Source organism: Rhineura floridana, chromosome 3, assembly GCF_030035675.1.
Source record: "Rhineura floridana isolate rRhiFlo1 chromosome 3, rRhiFlo1.hap2, whole genome shotgun sequence".
Taxonomy (NCBI): Eukaryota; Metazoa; Chordata; class Lepidosauria; order Squamata; family Rhineuridae; genus Rhineura; species Rhineura floridana.
Genome location: NC_084482.1, coordinates 204,559,525 through 204,574,823, shown reverse-complemented (window position 1 = coordinate 204,574,823; position 15,299 = coordinate 204,559,525). Strand labels below are relative to the sequence as shown.

At 45.3% G+C, this 15,299-nt stretch overlaps 1 protein-coding gene across 5 annotated transcripts; it reads right to left on the bottom strand.

Moving 5' to 3' along the window:
- Nucleotides 1-6,048: 6,048 nt before the first annotated feature.
- On the bottom strand, nt 6,049-14,993 carry LOC133381245 (zinc finger protein 165-like). 5 transcript variants are annotated; one of them, XM_061620096.1, is made up of 4 exons: nt 14,917-14,993; nt 11,861-12,709; nt 10,806-10,938; nt 6,049-7,422 (listed from the first exon to the last, which is right to left on the bottom strand). In XM_061620096.1, exons 2-4 carry the CDS (start codon nt 12,599-12,601, stop codon nt 6,704-6,706), a joined length of 1,593 nt encoding a protein of 530 aa, XP_061476080.1. In that variant the 5' UTR covers nt 12,602-12,709; nt 14,917-14,993; the 3' UTR covers nt 6,049-6,703. The 5 variants fall into 5 exon arrangements, with proteins under 5 accessions (XP_061476080.1, XP_061476079.1, XP_061476078.1 ...); XM_061620095.1 differs by having other exon boundaries at nt 11,861-13,016; nt 14,866-14,963; XM_061620094.1 differs by having other exon boundaries at nt 14,866-14,963.
- Nucleotides 14,994-15,299: the final 306 nt, after the last annotated feature.

Here is a 15,299-nt window from a genome sequence, read left to right as displayed (position 1 = left end):
GCTCACTGGGGTGACCTTGGGCCAGTCGCTGCCTCTCAGCCTAACCTACCTCACAGGGTGGTTGCGAGGATACAACGGAGCGCAGGAGGACAGCACCATGTACGTCACCTGGAGCTCCTTGGAGGAAAGGTGGGATACAAATGCAATCAACCAATCAATGTTCATTAGGAGAAATCTGAACTAGAATGCTAAAGATACTTCATGCGGATTTAAAAAAAACAACTGAATTTAAGACTGGAAAAATGACAAATGGTGAGACCTGAAATGGACACACCCTTCTATCCCTAGGGTTGGGTAAACGGAGGCTGCAGCTGTTCCCCACTCAATGGGATGTAAGGGGAAAGCATTTGAAGATGTCCTCTGGCTGGGCAGAGAGGGCCAAGCCTCCCTTCTCTGCGTGGAGACATCTCACCTCGAGGCCTAGCAATGCCAGCCTGTTCCCGCTTCCTCCTCTTGGAGGCTTTTAATATCCTCCAGCGCCCCCCACCCTTCCTTCCGGTTGAGGCCCTGCAGCTGGGCTCCTTCCCAAGTTTTTTTTTTCCAGTGTGCAGTCAGACACAAAATGCAGAGATGGACATTTATTTTGTGCTGTGGGGAGCTGATAATGTGCAGTTTGAAACAGGAGGGGAAGGGAAACTAGATGTGATAGGCATATAGCGTTTAAGCACTTGAAAAACAGGCAGTGCCAGGGACAGCGTGTTACACAAATGATACAAGGGTAGAATGCGCTCCATGTCCGCACTTAAAGCAAACTCCCAAAGCACATTAAAACACTTTCTTCTTTTTGACCAGAACCTTCTCTTCTTCACCTTCATCTCCTGGCATGTAACGCTTTGACACATCCTTATAAATTATTATTATTAATAATATTGTTGTTGCTACTGCTGTTGCTGTTATTACTGCATTATTATTGCTATTTAATAATAATATCCTACCCTTCCTCCCAATAAGAGCCCAGGGCGGCAAAAGAAAGTGCTAAAACCACTCTAAAACATCATGAAAACAGACTTTAAAATATATTACAACAAATCCTTAAAAACATATTAAAGCAAAACATGTTTAAAAACATCTTTAAAGAAGCTTTAAAAACATGTCGGGGATGCTTTACTTTGGTTGCCTGCATTGAGCAGGGGGTTGGCCTCGATGGCCTTGTAGGCCCCTTCCAACTCTATGATTCTGTGGTTTGATGAAAATTGGTACAGCAGACTCTGGCAAATTGCTAAAGCAGAAAAATTAACACATAACTTGAAGGTTTGGTGCCTGAGTCCCCCCTTCGTGTGCCCCCTCCGAGAAGGGGGCGACACCAGAATGACCCTTCTCAGTGGCTCCCTCCCCCCATTTATGGAACGCTCTCCCCAGGGAAGCACGCATGGCCGCCATCATTATCTGTCTTTAGGCGCCAGGAAAAAACATCCCTCTTCTTCCAGGCATTCAGCTCTTAATTTTGGAGGGTCTGCAGAGGGCTTTTGCAGCTGTAGCCTCTTTTAGGGGTGGGCTGTTCTGCCACCTTTTATATTTATGTACTGTGTCCTTTAACTGTTCATTCCTTTTAGGTTTTAATCTTTTGATTGATTGTAAGTTGCTTTGGGTTCACTTTTCTGAATAAAAGCAATAACAATAGTAAATGAAATGAAATAAAATAAGGTGATCAGGGCAAAGGTAACCTACTAGATTTCTGCAACAAGACACTTGCACCTGCCTTTCGAAGGCTTTCGGAGAGACAGTGAAAGTGAAAATTGTTCAGTATGGACTCGCATCAAGTAGAGGACTTAAAGACCTAGAGATCGGATCAAGTGGTACTTGGTTTTATACTGGACTGGACACTCAGACATTGTCGTTGTTTTCTGTGTGCTTTCAAGTCAATGTTTGATGTGCTTATAACAGCCTTGCAGGACTGCCAAAGAATAAGGGGGTTCAAATGTGGAATTATACACTAGATATTGTCTGTTTCTTTGTTCTGCTGATGTTCACTGCTGTGTTTGTGCCGACTGAAAACAAATAAAATAAATGAATAAAACTCTGCTCCTTCCCTCCCATCAGGCAAATGAATGAGAGTGGCCCACCCTGCTCCCTCTAGCACAGGTGTAGGCGATGTCCAAATATGAGGTGGGATCCAAAGTGAGTCCTACTGAGAGTAGATCCATTGAAGTTAATACACATGACCACCTTAGGTTTATTAATGTCAGTGGGTCTGCTCTGAGTAGGGCTTAGCTGAATACAACACATGGTCTCCTCAGAAGCCATTCTCTACTTGGTGCTGGGTGATATGGATCAGAGCCTATCTAAAGGGAAAGGTGCCAGCAAAGACCCTGCAGCCCATCACAACCGCTTAATCATTAAAACCTCAATGTGGTTTCCATGGCAGACAGCAGGGGCTGAACCTGAGACACAGGAAGCCACCTTTAGCAGCGAAAATAAGGACAGCTCTGCTGGATCGGGCCAAAGAAACCTGTTCTCACATCTAGTCCAGCATCCTGTTCTCACAGTGGCCAACCGGATGCTCATGAGAAGCCCATAAGCAGGACCTGGGTGCAACAGCACTATTCCCACCCGTGATTCCCAGCAACTAGTATTCAGAGGCATTTACTGCCTCTGGCAGTGGAGGGAGAACGTAGCCATTGTGGCTAGTAGCCATCAATAACATCCTCCACTCATTTGTCTATTCTTTTAAACGGCTGGCCCTTGAGCACCAGCCTACCCCAGACCCGTGGTGCCCTCCTGCACACCCCACCTCTCCCATCGCTTCATGTGAATCCTGTGCGCCCTGCACGGGCATGCCGATGAAAATGTCGACCCAGTGTGCGGCAGCTGTGAAAAAGGCAAATTCCATGCTAGCAATAATTAGGAAAGGTATTGAAAATAAAACAGTCGATATCATAATGCCGTTGTATAAATCTATGGTGCGGCCGCATTTGGAATACTGTGTACAGTTCTGGTCGCCTCATCTCAAAAAGGATATTATAGAGTTGGAAAAGGTTCAGAAGAGGGCAACCAGAATGATCAAGGGGATGGAGCGACTCCCTTACGAGGAAAGGTTGCAGCATTTGGGGCTTTTTAGTTTAGAGAAAAGGCGGGTCAGAGGAGACATGATAGAAGTGTATAAAATTATGCATGGCATTGAGAAAGTGGATAGAGAAAAGTTCTTCTCCCTCTCTCATAATACTAGAACTCGTGGACATTCAAAGAAGCTGAATGTTGGAAGATTCAGGACAGACAAAAGGAAGTACTTCTTTACTCAGCGCATAGTTAAACTATGGAATTTGCCCCCACAAGATGCAGTAATGGCCACCAGCTTGGATGGCTTTAAAAGAAGACTAGACAAATTCATGGAGGACAGGGCTATCAATGGCTACTAGCCGTGATGGCTGTGCTCTGCCACCCTAGTCAGAGGCAGCATGCTTCTGAAAACCAGGTGCCGGAAGCCTCAGGAGGGGAGAGTGTTCTTGCACTCGGGTCCTGCTTGCGGGCTTCCCCCAGGCACCTGGTTGGCCACTGTGAGAACAGGATGCTGGACTAGATGGGCCACTGGCCTGATCCAGCAGGCTCTTCTTATGTTCTTATGCCTACCATCAACCAAGATGGCGGTGGGGACTTCCCTAAAGGGCTGATGACTCCACTGCCATCTTGGTTGATGGCATGCATGCGCGCACACTAGGGTTGCCGTGTCAGAAGCATCCCAAACCCTGAGATTTCAGGCCCTAGTGATGTCATTAAGCATGAAAAATTAAGTATCAGCCACAGTTGCTTGGAGCATACCGCTCAAAAAAATTTCTCTGATTAAAAATTAAAATAGAAATATTAGCTAAATGAGGGTGTTACCAGGTACAGCTGAAGTGACAGGATCATTCTTTCTCACCTGCTTACAGAGCCTGGGTAGGGAACATTTAATCTAGCCTACTTGCTTCTGGCAAGAAGGGTTTAAGTGTCCTAAGAGCATAAGAACATAAGAAGAGCCTGCTGGATCAGGCCAGTGGCCCATCTAGTCCAGCATCCTGTTCTCGCAGTGGCCAACCAGGTGCCTGGGGAAAGCCCGCAAGCAGGACCCGAGTGCAAGAACACTCTCCCCTCCTGAGGCTTCCGGCAACTGGTTTTCAGAAGCATGCTGCCTCTGACTAGGGTGGCACAGCACAGCCATCATGGCTAGTAGCCATTGATAGCCCTGTCCTCCATGAATTTGTCTAATCTTCTTTTAAAGCCATCCAAGCTGGTGGCCATTACTGCATCTTGTGGGAGCAAATTCCATAGTTTAACTATGCGCTGAGTAAAGAAGTACTTCCTTTTGTCTGTCCTGAATCTTCCAAAATTCAGCTTCTTTGAATGTCCACGAGTTCTAGTATTATGAGAGAGGGAGAAGAACTTTTCTCTATCCACTTTCTCAATGCCATGCATAATTTTATACACTTCTATCATGTCTCCTCTGACCCGCCTTTTCTCTAAACTAAAAAGCCCCAAATGCTGCAACCTTTCCTCGTAAGGGAGTCGCTCCATCCCCTTGATCATTCTGGTTGCCCTCTTCTGAACCTTTTCCAACTCTATAATATCCTTTTTGAGATGAGGCGACCAGAACTGTACACAGTATTCCAAATGCGGCCGCACCATAGATTTATACAACGGCATTATGATATTGGCTGTTTTATTTTCAATACCTTTCCTAATGATCGCTAGCATGGAATTTGCCTTTTTCACAGCTGCCACACACTGGGTCGACATTTTCATCGTGCTGTCCACTACAACCCCGAGGTCTCTCTCCTGGTCGGTCACCGCCAGTTCAGACCCCATGAGCGTATATGTGAAATTAAGATTTTTTGCTCCAATATGCATAATTTTACACTTGTTTATATTGCATTTGCCATTTTTCCGCCCATTCACTCAGTTTGGAGAGGTCTTTTTGGGGCTCTTCGCAATCCCTTTTTGTTTTAACAACCCTGAACAATTTAGTGTCGTCAGCAAACTTGGCCACTTCACTGCTCACTCCTAATTCTAGGTCATTAATGAACAAGTTGAAAAGTACAGGTCCCAATACCGATCCTTGAGGGACTCCACTTTCTACAGCCCTCCATTGGGAGAACTGTCCATTTATTCCTACTCTCTGCTTTCTGCTTCTTAACCAATTCCTTATCCACAAGAGGACCTCTCCTCTTATTCCATGACTGCTAAGCTTCCTCAGAAGTCTTTGGTGAGGTCCTCAGACCAGGCCAGTCACCAGAAGGTCACTGTAGGAAGAAAGGAGCCTAGTGTTGTGGAGATGTTAGATTAGAGCAATGAGGAGTAAAGATGGATGCCCCTGAAGGCTGCAATTCTAAACACACTGACTAAGGGACTAAGCACCATAGAACTCAACAGGACTTACTTCTGGGTAGGTATTGTTAGGATTGTGCTGTTGGTAAGGCTTGGGAAGCCCACAAGCAGGACCTGAGCACAAGAGCAACTCTTCCCACTTACAATTCCCAGACGCTGATATTCAAAGGCCTACTGCCTCAGACTGGGGCGGTAGGACATAGCCATCACAGCCATTGATAGCCTTCTCCATGAATTTTTCTAATCACACCTTTTCAAGTCATCCAACTTGGTGGCCTGCACTGTACCTCATGGGAGTGCAGTGTAGTTCATTTGCTTTTTTATTTTATTACTTATTATTAAATTTATATCCTGCCCTTCCTACGAAAGGGAGCCCAGGGAGGCAAATAACAGTGATAAAACACAAAAAAAAACTTTAAAAACAAAACAGCTTTAAAAACAGTTGCAATATGGATGCAGACTGGGGTAAGGTATCTACTTAAAGGACTTGCTAAAAGAGGAAGGTCTTCAGAAAACAACTTTTAGACAATAGGCTTGAAGATTAGTATGGCAGTATTCAGTTGGATTTTTTGTCTGGTTTATAGTAAATATATATTGGGTTGCATTCAACCGTACTCAGAGTGAACCTAAGTTAGTCATGTCTATTAACTTCAATGGGTCTACTCTGAATAGGACTACCACTGAATACCAGCCTCCTTCTTGCTTCTTTTATATGAAACTTAATAAAAGTTGGAGATTTCATCTTCCCATTCAAACAAAGGAACAAAACGTCTGATTGACAGCTCTCAAATAATTACAAACAGAATTCATATATACAGAAACAATGACAAAACAGCTAATAAAAACAGCAGATAAATGGAACTTGTGGTTATAGTCGGGAATCTACAAAATTAAATACTGTTAATAGCAGCAGTGACTGCTGCCCATTGGGACTGGTAGGGCAGAAAGCAGGGAGCCCAACTGTAGGTGGCCAGTGTCAGGAGGGGTCAACTAATTCTAGTTCTGGGGCTACAATGAGACTAAGGAAGAGGAAGAAGAAGCTGACAGGTATGGTGACCCCCTGGACTGCATGTAAATAAGAAGATACAGCAGGGAAGGGGCAGGCTCAGGACAGACTGAGGTTGATGCCCCACTTGCCCTAATGGACCAGCTTCCCCCCTTAAGGACTTGGGTGATTTTTTTTAAAAAAAGGAGATTTTAACGTGTACTTAAAAGGAAACAGCGTAGGTGCCAAATTAATATGATTGCAGGAGAGGGTGTTCTGGTTGCCTGGGTGCCACCACAGCAAAGGCCCCATCCACTGCAGGACCTCTACAGAAGACCTAAAGACCCAAGCACGTTTGTTTCGGATGAACTAGCCCATTCAAATTAGGGCTGTGAGCTTTGAAGGGACGTGCAGTTGAGATCAGCTTTCACTGAAACCCATCAGGTGCTTTTGTGAACGTCGATACGGTTTGTTGCCTGTGTGGATCTTCCTACAATGAGTATCAAGGTTCGCCTTCTGAGTGAACCTTTTCTTGCAGTCCAAACATTCATAAAGCTTCTCCCCAGTGTGGATCCTCCGATGACGAGAGAGATCTGAAGCGAGCCGAAACCTTTTCCCGCACTCTGAGCACTTATACGGCTTCTCCCCCGTGTGGATTCGTTCGTGACGGCTGCAGTCTGAGTTGGTGCTGAATCTTTTCCCACAGACAGAGCACTCGAAGGGCTTCTCCCCGGTGTGAGTTCTCTGGTGCTGGACAAGATTTGAGCTGTAAACAAAGCACTTTCCACATGCCAAACATTTGTGTGGATTTTCAGTCGCGTGGGTTTTCTTATGTTTATCAAGGCCTGAGCTTAGACTGAAACTTTTCCTGCCAACGTTGTACGGGCTTTGTCTCTTACCAGTGTGGATTCTTTGGCAAGTGGTGTTTTTTCTGAGGTCCTTGTCATTACCCACACCAGTAACAGAATCATCTTCTCTCCCCCCTGAGTGGCTTGGTGTCTGACACTCTGGTCTGTGCCGACCCGCATTGTCATCTTCATCTTGTCTTCTCACTGCGGGGGTTCCATAAAGTCCTGCACGCACTGAATCTTCTGGTGAGTTTTTTGCCTCCCTGTCAACGCTCATCCGTTCTTCACCTGCTGGAGAGATGAGAATATCCCAAAAAACAGCTAATTCCCTGGGCTAGAGAAAAACAGAACTGGAAAAAGAACAAATGAATATTTTCCCGTTAGAAGACCTTGCGGGAAAGGAATCTGTCAAAGGGGCACTGTGGAACCGTATGGAACTGCCAAAGTTCTGGACATCTCCTTTTGCCGATGCGTTGAAGTCATCAACAGTGAATCTAAGAACACAGTAAGATTCCTGCTGGATTATATAAAAGGCCTATCTAGTCCAGCATCTTGTTTTCCATAGTGGCCAATCAGATGCCTACGGGAAGCCCATGAAGAGGACGTGAAGGTGATCGCCCTCTCCTTCTTGTGCTTCCCAGCAACTGGTATACAGAGACAAGTGCCTCTGATACTGGATATAACATCAGTCATCATGGGCAGTTGCCGTTCCTAGCCTTATCCTCCATGAATCCTTCTAATTCCTTTTTTAAAACTATCCACATGATTGACTCCTTAAACCTTATTCGTATGTTTTAATAATGCTTCTAATTTCTCTGCCACAAGGAGTTCATTGTTTGGTGTACTCTTGTACTCATCTATTGTTTTCCTTTTGTGTTTTTGTACGCTGGGTGAAATTAAATAAAAATAAATTTTGGGGAGGGGGAAATCCAAGTTGATGGTAATCACTACGCTTCTGGTGGCGAGTGTCACAGTTTGACTATGCCCTGTGTGAAAAAGTACTGCCTTTTGTCTGTCCTCAGTCATTCAGCTTCATTGGATGGCCCCAAGGTCTAGTGTTATGGGACCAAAGTACCTTAAGGACCACCTGACTCCTTATGATCCATCTCGATCACGGGGATCTTTTGATGGGGCATATTTGGTGGTTCCCCACACCACTGAGGTTCATTTGGCCTCCATCAGGAACTGAGCCTTCAATGTGGGTATTCCCTGCCCTGTGGAATTCCCACCCAATAGAGGTTCAGGCATCTTTTGAAAACATAACTGTTTACACTGTAAAATCAATTTCTCTCTAATCAATGTAGTATTTGTTGATGCTTTTATCAGTTTTTAATGATGTTTTATTGATTTTTAAATTGTATTGTGTCTTTGTATGCTGTAAGCTGCATTGACATATTTCTAAGAAAAATGTGGCTCATAAATATTTTAATCAATAAGTAAATAAATGAAATTACAAGAGTGAGAAAAGCTTCTCCCTCTCCACCTCCAAACCATGCATAATTTTAGACACTTTTGTCACTTCCACCCACCCCAATTACTCACCTTCCTCCCCCACAAATGAAAAATGCTGTAACCTTTCCTCACAGGTGAATTTCTCCAGGTCCTTGATCATTTTGGCTGCTCTTTTCTGCACCTTTTGGAGCTGTACAATATTCTTTTTGAGGTGCAGCGACCTGAACTGTGTACAGGACTCTGAGTGGGATGGTACCCTAGAGTTGTATAAAGGCATTACAATATTGGCAGTTTTTATTTTCAGTCCCTTTCCTAACAAACAATCCGTATCATGGAACTTGCTTTTTTCACAGGGGCCGCGTAAAGATCTTAAATTTCGCAAGTCACCACCATCAGAGGTGTGCTTGATGATGACAAAGGATGGGGCCTTTTCAGTGGTGGGACCCAGGTTGTGCAATATCCTTCCCTCTGGCTCCCACACTATAGACCTTCCCATAAAGGCTCATTTAACTTTCTAGGACTTTTGGTCTGAAAGAGGGGAAACTGCCCAGGCTTTTAAAAAAAGGGGGGAGGGGGGAGACCAGGGAACAGCCTTGGCTGCCGCAGCTCCCTACATTTAACACAGCTGTGCCAGAGGATGAGCCGCCTCCCTTTGGAATCTCAGTGCCCTGTTTCAGAGGCATATTGGTGGGATAATCATTCCCCAGGAGAATTGGTTTTTGCCCTGAATTTTGGAAGACTACAGTGAATTTAGTGGGAGTCAAGCTTGGCTGCTGTTCAATACAGTAGACTCTTGCGATGAAGTAATGAAACGGATACACAATCTGGAGTATTTGTCAGCATATACTCTACTGTTATAAAATATCTACTCTGTTACAAAGAAATTGATCCTTCCATTGTTTTATACAGCTTATGGATTGTAGATTCTGCTTATATATGGACTTTTTATTGTTTATTTCATTATTATCCAGTTCTGTATTGTTTTGCATTCTTTCCAATTACTGTGTTACTTGCAACTGTACCTTATTGGGTGTACACATATCTGGGCATTAGCTTTGCTTTCCCTTGGTCCATGAGTGGGTATTTTCATCTTTCTTTGAGGCACTTCCTCTTTTGGTTTACCAACTTGGCTCCCCGCCTCAGTGGCTAGGAGTGCCTATTTCCAACTATGGCTGGTTCAATAGCTACAGCCCCTCTTGGACAGGGTACTCCACATTCTGTTCACCTTCAGCTTGGGCAACTGCAATGTGCTCTACGTGGGGCTGCCCTTGAAGACTATTTGGAAACTTCAACTGGTCCATAATGCAACAGCCAGGGTTCCCTTTAGAGCTGATATAACCCCTGTTTTAACATAGCTGTACTGGTTGCCAGTTCGTTTCCAGGCCCAATTCAAGGTGCTCACATGAGTGCTTAAAACCGTACATAACTTTGGCCCCAAATAGCTGAAATTCCATCTCCCTCCGTAAAGACCCTCTTGGGTGTAAAGATTGGCAAAGAGGACTCTCTCCGGGTAGTTCTGCTGCCCTCAGAAGTGTGGAGAATTGCAGCCCAGGAGAAGGCTTTCTCTGTTGCAGCCCCAAATGGTGGAACTCCTTCCCCGCAGAAGTGCACCTGTCACCTTCCTTGCACAGCTTTCGCCGTACGCTCAAGACGCACCTCTCTACCCTGGCTTCTATTTCATTTTATTGATAATATTTCTATACACCGCTTACATTCAAAGAAATCTCAAAGAAGTTGCACAAAACCAAAAGACGCATTAAACCGACACTCACAGATCACAAGGTAGAAGGGGTAGAGTGCTAGTGTTCCAGGAAAGCCCAAACAAACAAAGTTTTTACTTTGATAGTTAAGATGTTTCATTTTGCAGAAACCAACTTCTTTTCCTGAATTTGTACTGTCCCGTTCCATTTGGAAGGGTTTTGCTTGGGTTTCTAAACTGTACATTCATAGCACATTCTATTGTTGTAACCCAACCTGGGGCCATACAGTGAAGAAAATAAAAATAAGGCAATCTGTGGGATGGGGGAAAGAAAGCCAAACAGAGGCTGAAACAAATGCAGCATCAGTACGAGCCCAACAAGAGAGCTATAAAGGGAACTTTACCTCAGCCTCAAAGGAAGCTGAGAAGAGGTAGATGTAAAGGAAGGAGAGGGCTGTGAATTAGTTTGTTAAAGTTAGTTCAGGAAATGCAAAACCCAGATCCAAGGAATCCCAGTACTTACCAAGCAAACTGGCTTCTTCTTCATCTCTTTCCTGTTTAATGTCCGTGCTTAGTGGCCTCTGGTCAGTGTCAGACAGGCCCCGCTCCGCTGCAGAGAAACTCACCGCTGCCTGTTCCTCAAATGGTGCTGGCATCTGAAACAGCAATGAGGAATTCCTTTCTAGACAGCAGGGAGAGGCCTAAGAGAGTTGAGCTGTGACGGCCCGATTCACAGTGCGATCCTATGTGGGACTACTCAGAGGTAGACTCCTGGGTCAGTGGGAGCAGCCCTGTTGTTTTTTATCTAGGAACATAGGAAATACAGGGAGCTGCTTTATACTGAGTCCATCTAGCTCAGTATTGTCTACACTGACTTGCAGCGACTCTCCAGGATTTCAGGCAGGGATCTCACCTGGCCCTACCCAGAGATGCTGGGGATTGAACCTGGGACCTGGCGCATGCTCTGCCACTGAGCTATGGACCTTCCCCTAAAGATAAAGTAAGATTCTAGTCCTCATGGTCATGAATAAAGAACTAGTTTTACACAGGAACCTAGGAAGCTACCTTATACCGAGTCAGAACACTGGTCCATCTAGATCAGTACATTGATTGGCAGTGACTGTCCAGGGCTTCAGACAAGGGACATTCTCAACTCTACCTGGATCCTGTCCGTCCTCCAAGATCAGAGTGGCAGACAGGATTCCACGCTCTCCATTTTATCCTCACGACAACACTGTGACCCTGGTTCAAATCTCTACGTGGCCCTGAAGATCACTGTGTGGCCTTTGGCCAATTCGCTATCCTTCACAGGGTTGTTGTGAGGATAATATGAAGAGAAAGAGAGAGACAGGAAGAGATACAAGTCATCTTGGAATCCTTAAGAGGAAAGGTGGGATATAAATGCAATAATAAACAGATAAATAAGGTGGGGACATTTCTGACCAGAGCCTCTGAGGAGGATCTTAATGGTCAGAGAGGTTCGCGAGGGAGTTCCCCTTTCCTGTCCTGGGAAGAGCAGGGATTTCACCCCATGTTCCACTACTGGCCCTAGAGAAAGGTGTGACGAAGGAATCTCACCTGTTTTTCCTTTCTCTCGGCGTCCTGTTGCAACTGCAGGAAATCTTCAGCCAGGGTCACCGCCTGGGCACAGGTCTCAGGGCCACATTCCCTCACCCTGCTCTGGATCTCTGGCGGCAAGACAGTTAGGAGCTGCTCCAAGATCAGCAGCTCCAGGATCTGCTCCTTGGAGTGTTTCTCAACTTTCAGCCATTGAGAGCAAAGTTCCTGCAGCTGGCCATAAGCCCCTCTCGGTCCTTCCGCCTCCCGGTAGCAGAAGCGCCTGAAGTGCTGACGCTGCATTTCCCTCCTCAAGGCATCCCCTCGCAAGATGGCCGCCTTCACTTTCCCATAATCCTCTCTGTCTCTGGCCCCCAGCCTGCTAAAGGCCCGCTCAGCTTCTCCTCTGAGGGCAGGTAAGAGTCGGGCCGCCCACTCTTCCCTGGGCCACTGGCAGGCTTCGGCTACTTGCTCAAAGGAGGCCAGGAAGGCTTTTGTGTCATCCCATGGCCTGGGCTTCTCCGGCAATTGTGCGGCTCCCCATTCTGAGTGAGGGGATTCCACTGTCTTCAGAAATTCCTGCAACTGGACTTCCCACCGCTCAAGTGACCCCCCATCTGATTCCTGCTTGACTTGATCTCCTGGCGACTTTTCCAATATTCCCTTGAGACTCCCAGCTTGGAGGACAGAAAGGGTTTTCCCTGTTCCCATTATCTCCTCCCCTAATGTGGAGTTGCTGGATTCCTTCTCCTCCATTTTCATTCCTGAGGCACCCCCTCAGAAATAACTTCACGATCTAGAAAGTTCCAGAATCAACAGGATAAACCTCAGTAATCACAGCGGCCTAGATTGGTACGACGGAGTTTCTTGCTGGGCAGAAAAAGAGATGCAAGCAGAAATTAGAGAAAATGAACACAAATAAGGCTTTTTCCGTTGTTGCTCCCCGTCTGTGGAATGCGCTCCTCAGTGAGGTCTGCCTGGCGCCTTCATTGACATATTTTCCGTGCCAGGTAAAGACTTATCTTTTTTCCCAGATATCTGAGAGCCTGACATGATGTTGTTTGTATTAGCGTGCTGCCAAAGCTTTCTCTGGCTGTAGTGTTTGTTTTATTATATTGTTTTTATTGTATGGTATATTTATTTTTGGTTTTAACAATGTTGTAAGTTGCTTGGAGACCTTTGGGGAACAATAAATTCAATAAATAATAATTATAAAAATATATAAATAAACAAAAGTTCACCAGCCACATGGAAGTTATAGATAAGACTAAATCAGCATTACATTCTCTCCATGCCTCATTTTTCTCTCTGTTCCCATCCACGCCATACATTTGAAGCATTCTTATACCACTTTTAACAGTAACAGAGCATCCTTGGAACTGTTCTTTGTAAAGGATGCTGGGAATTGTAGCTCTGTGAGGTTAATGCCCTTAACAAACTGCAGTGCCTAAAACCCTGCAGATCCACTGCCGGTCAGTGTAGAGACAATACAGAGACAGATGGCCCATGGTCAGTCTGACTCAGTCTAAGACAGCTTCCTATGTGCCCATCAGTAGAGGGAGAAGGAATGTGTATGAACCAGAAGCAGGTGCAATAACAAAGACACCTCCTTGCTACTGTTCAGAGAGGAAGGGAAAGGGGCCAGGAAGGAAGAGAGGAAGCGATTTATACTGAGTGAGACCGCAGGTCCATCAGCTCAGTCTTGCCTACACTGACCGGCAGCAGCTGTCAAGGGTTTCAGGCAAGGACTCTCTCCTAGCCCTACCCAGAGATGCAAGGGATTGAACCTGGGCCTTCCTTCCTGCAAAGCTAGGGCATTTTTAAGTAACAGTGATGTGTCCAAATGGACACCCAGTCCTAGCTTTGGACACCCCAGTGGACTCAAATGGACACATAAAACTTATAAAATGAACCAAGAACACAAATTCAGATTGGATTCTAAATAGATGGGGAGGGGAAGAGAAAACCTCCTTTGCAGAAGGGTTAAAGCATTGCTCTTTTACTACACAATATAAGAATGAAATCTTTTCTTTTCTTTTCAGTCCTGTCTAATCCCAGAGCAATTCTTCTGTGATCTTAAAGTTCTGGCGTTAGAGGATTCAGTGTTTTCAGTTCTTGTTGTGTGCTATATACGACCTGGGAGACCAGGATTCGAATCCCCACACAGCCATGAAGCTCACTGGGTGACCTTGGGCCAGTCACTGCCTCTCAGCCTCAGAGGAAGGCAATGGTAAACCCCCTCTGAATACTGCTTACCACAAAAACCCTATTCATAGGGTCGCCATAAGCCATATTGATTTGAAGGCAGTCCATTTACATATGCAGTAATAAATAAATAAATAAATAAAAATCCCCACATATATCTGTTGTAATACCAAAACAGTTGTGTTTTTAACCATTTTTTCTAAGTTCTGAAATTAATAGTTTCAGAGATGATGGTCATGATGCTTTTTAATCCACGTATTTACTGGTGGGTGGGCAGCCTAGTAAAAATTTTGTATTCACTCCCCTGGTGTGTTTTTTTTATAAACCACTTTCACCTCAATCCAAATGTTAGGACTTGTACACAGTAGAAAAGCTTCCACATTCAAGACATTGGAATAAAAAAATGGACACCCAGTAACAACTCCTTTAAAAAATGCCTGTGCAAAGCGGGTGCTGCCTTTTAATGAGTCTGGCCAAAGCTCCATCTTACTCAGAATATTCTTCACTGACGGGTAGTGCCTCTCCAGGGTTCAGATGCTGGGCAGGGAACCTGAGGTTCAGTTGAGGTAGTGGGCTCTCCAACACTGAAGGCCTTCAAGAGGCAGCTGGACAGCCATCTGTCGGGAATGCTTTGATTTGGATTCCTGCATTGAGCAGGGGGGTGGACTTGATGGCCTTATACGCCCCTTCCAACTCTACTATGCTATGAACCTGAGACCTTGTGCATGCAAAGCAGATAGTCGACCGATCTCAGCTACAGCCCCTCCCCAGAAGGAAGCAGGCAGCACTTCTCTCTTTCTCCTTCCAATTTTTTGCTTTACCAGCTGGGTTTTCTTTACTTCAGCTGAGACCTCCTTCCGATAAACGCCCACCTCTCCTTGCCGGGATCCTCTTTTGCACCGAGGAAATTCAAACCCAAATGCCGCCCCCAACGGGAAACGGAAGCTCCGTTTCTCCTTCCACGCCCCCTTTTGCTCGAAGTGTCCCGTCTAGGAAACACTGCTCTGTCTGTTTAATCCTTTCTTGCAACGTTGCTGGCGTAAGGTGCTAGTTCTCACTGAGATGGGAAACTTGTGCCTACTGGAACGCAAGAAGCTGCCTTATGCCCAGTGAGACCATTCTGGACCACTAAGCAGTTTTGATTGTTGTCTGGTCTAAATCCTGATACGAAAACCTGCTAAGGGATCTGTGAAGAATAATCCTACTAAACACCAGCCTTTGCTTTGTATCTTTATGTATTTTTAAGCATCTTTGT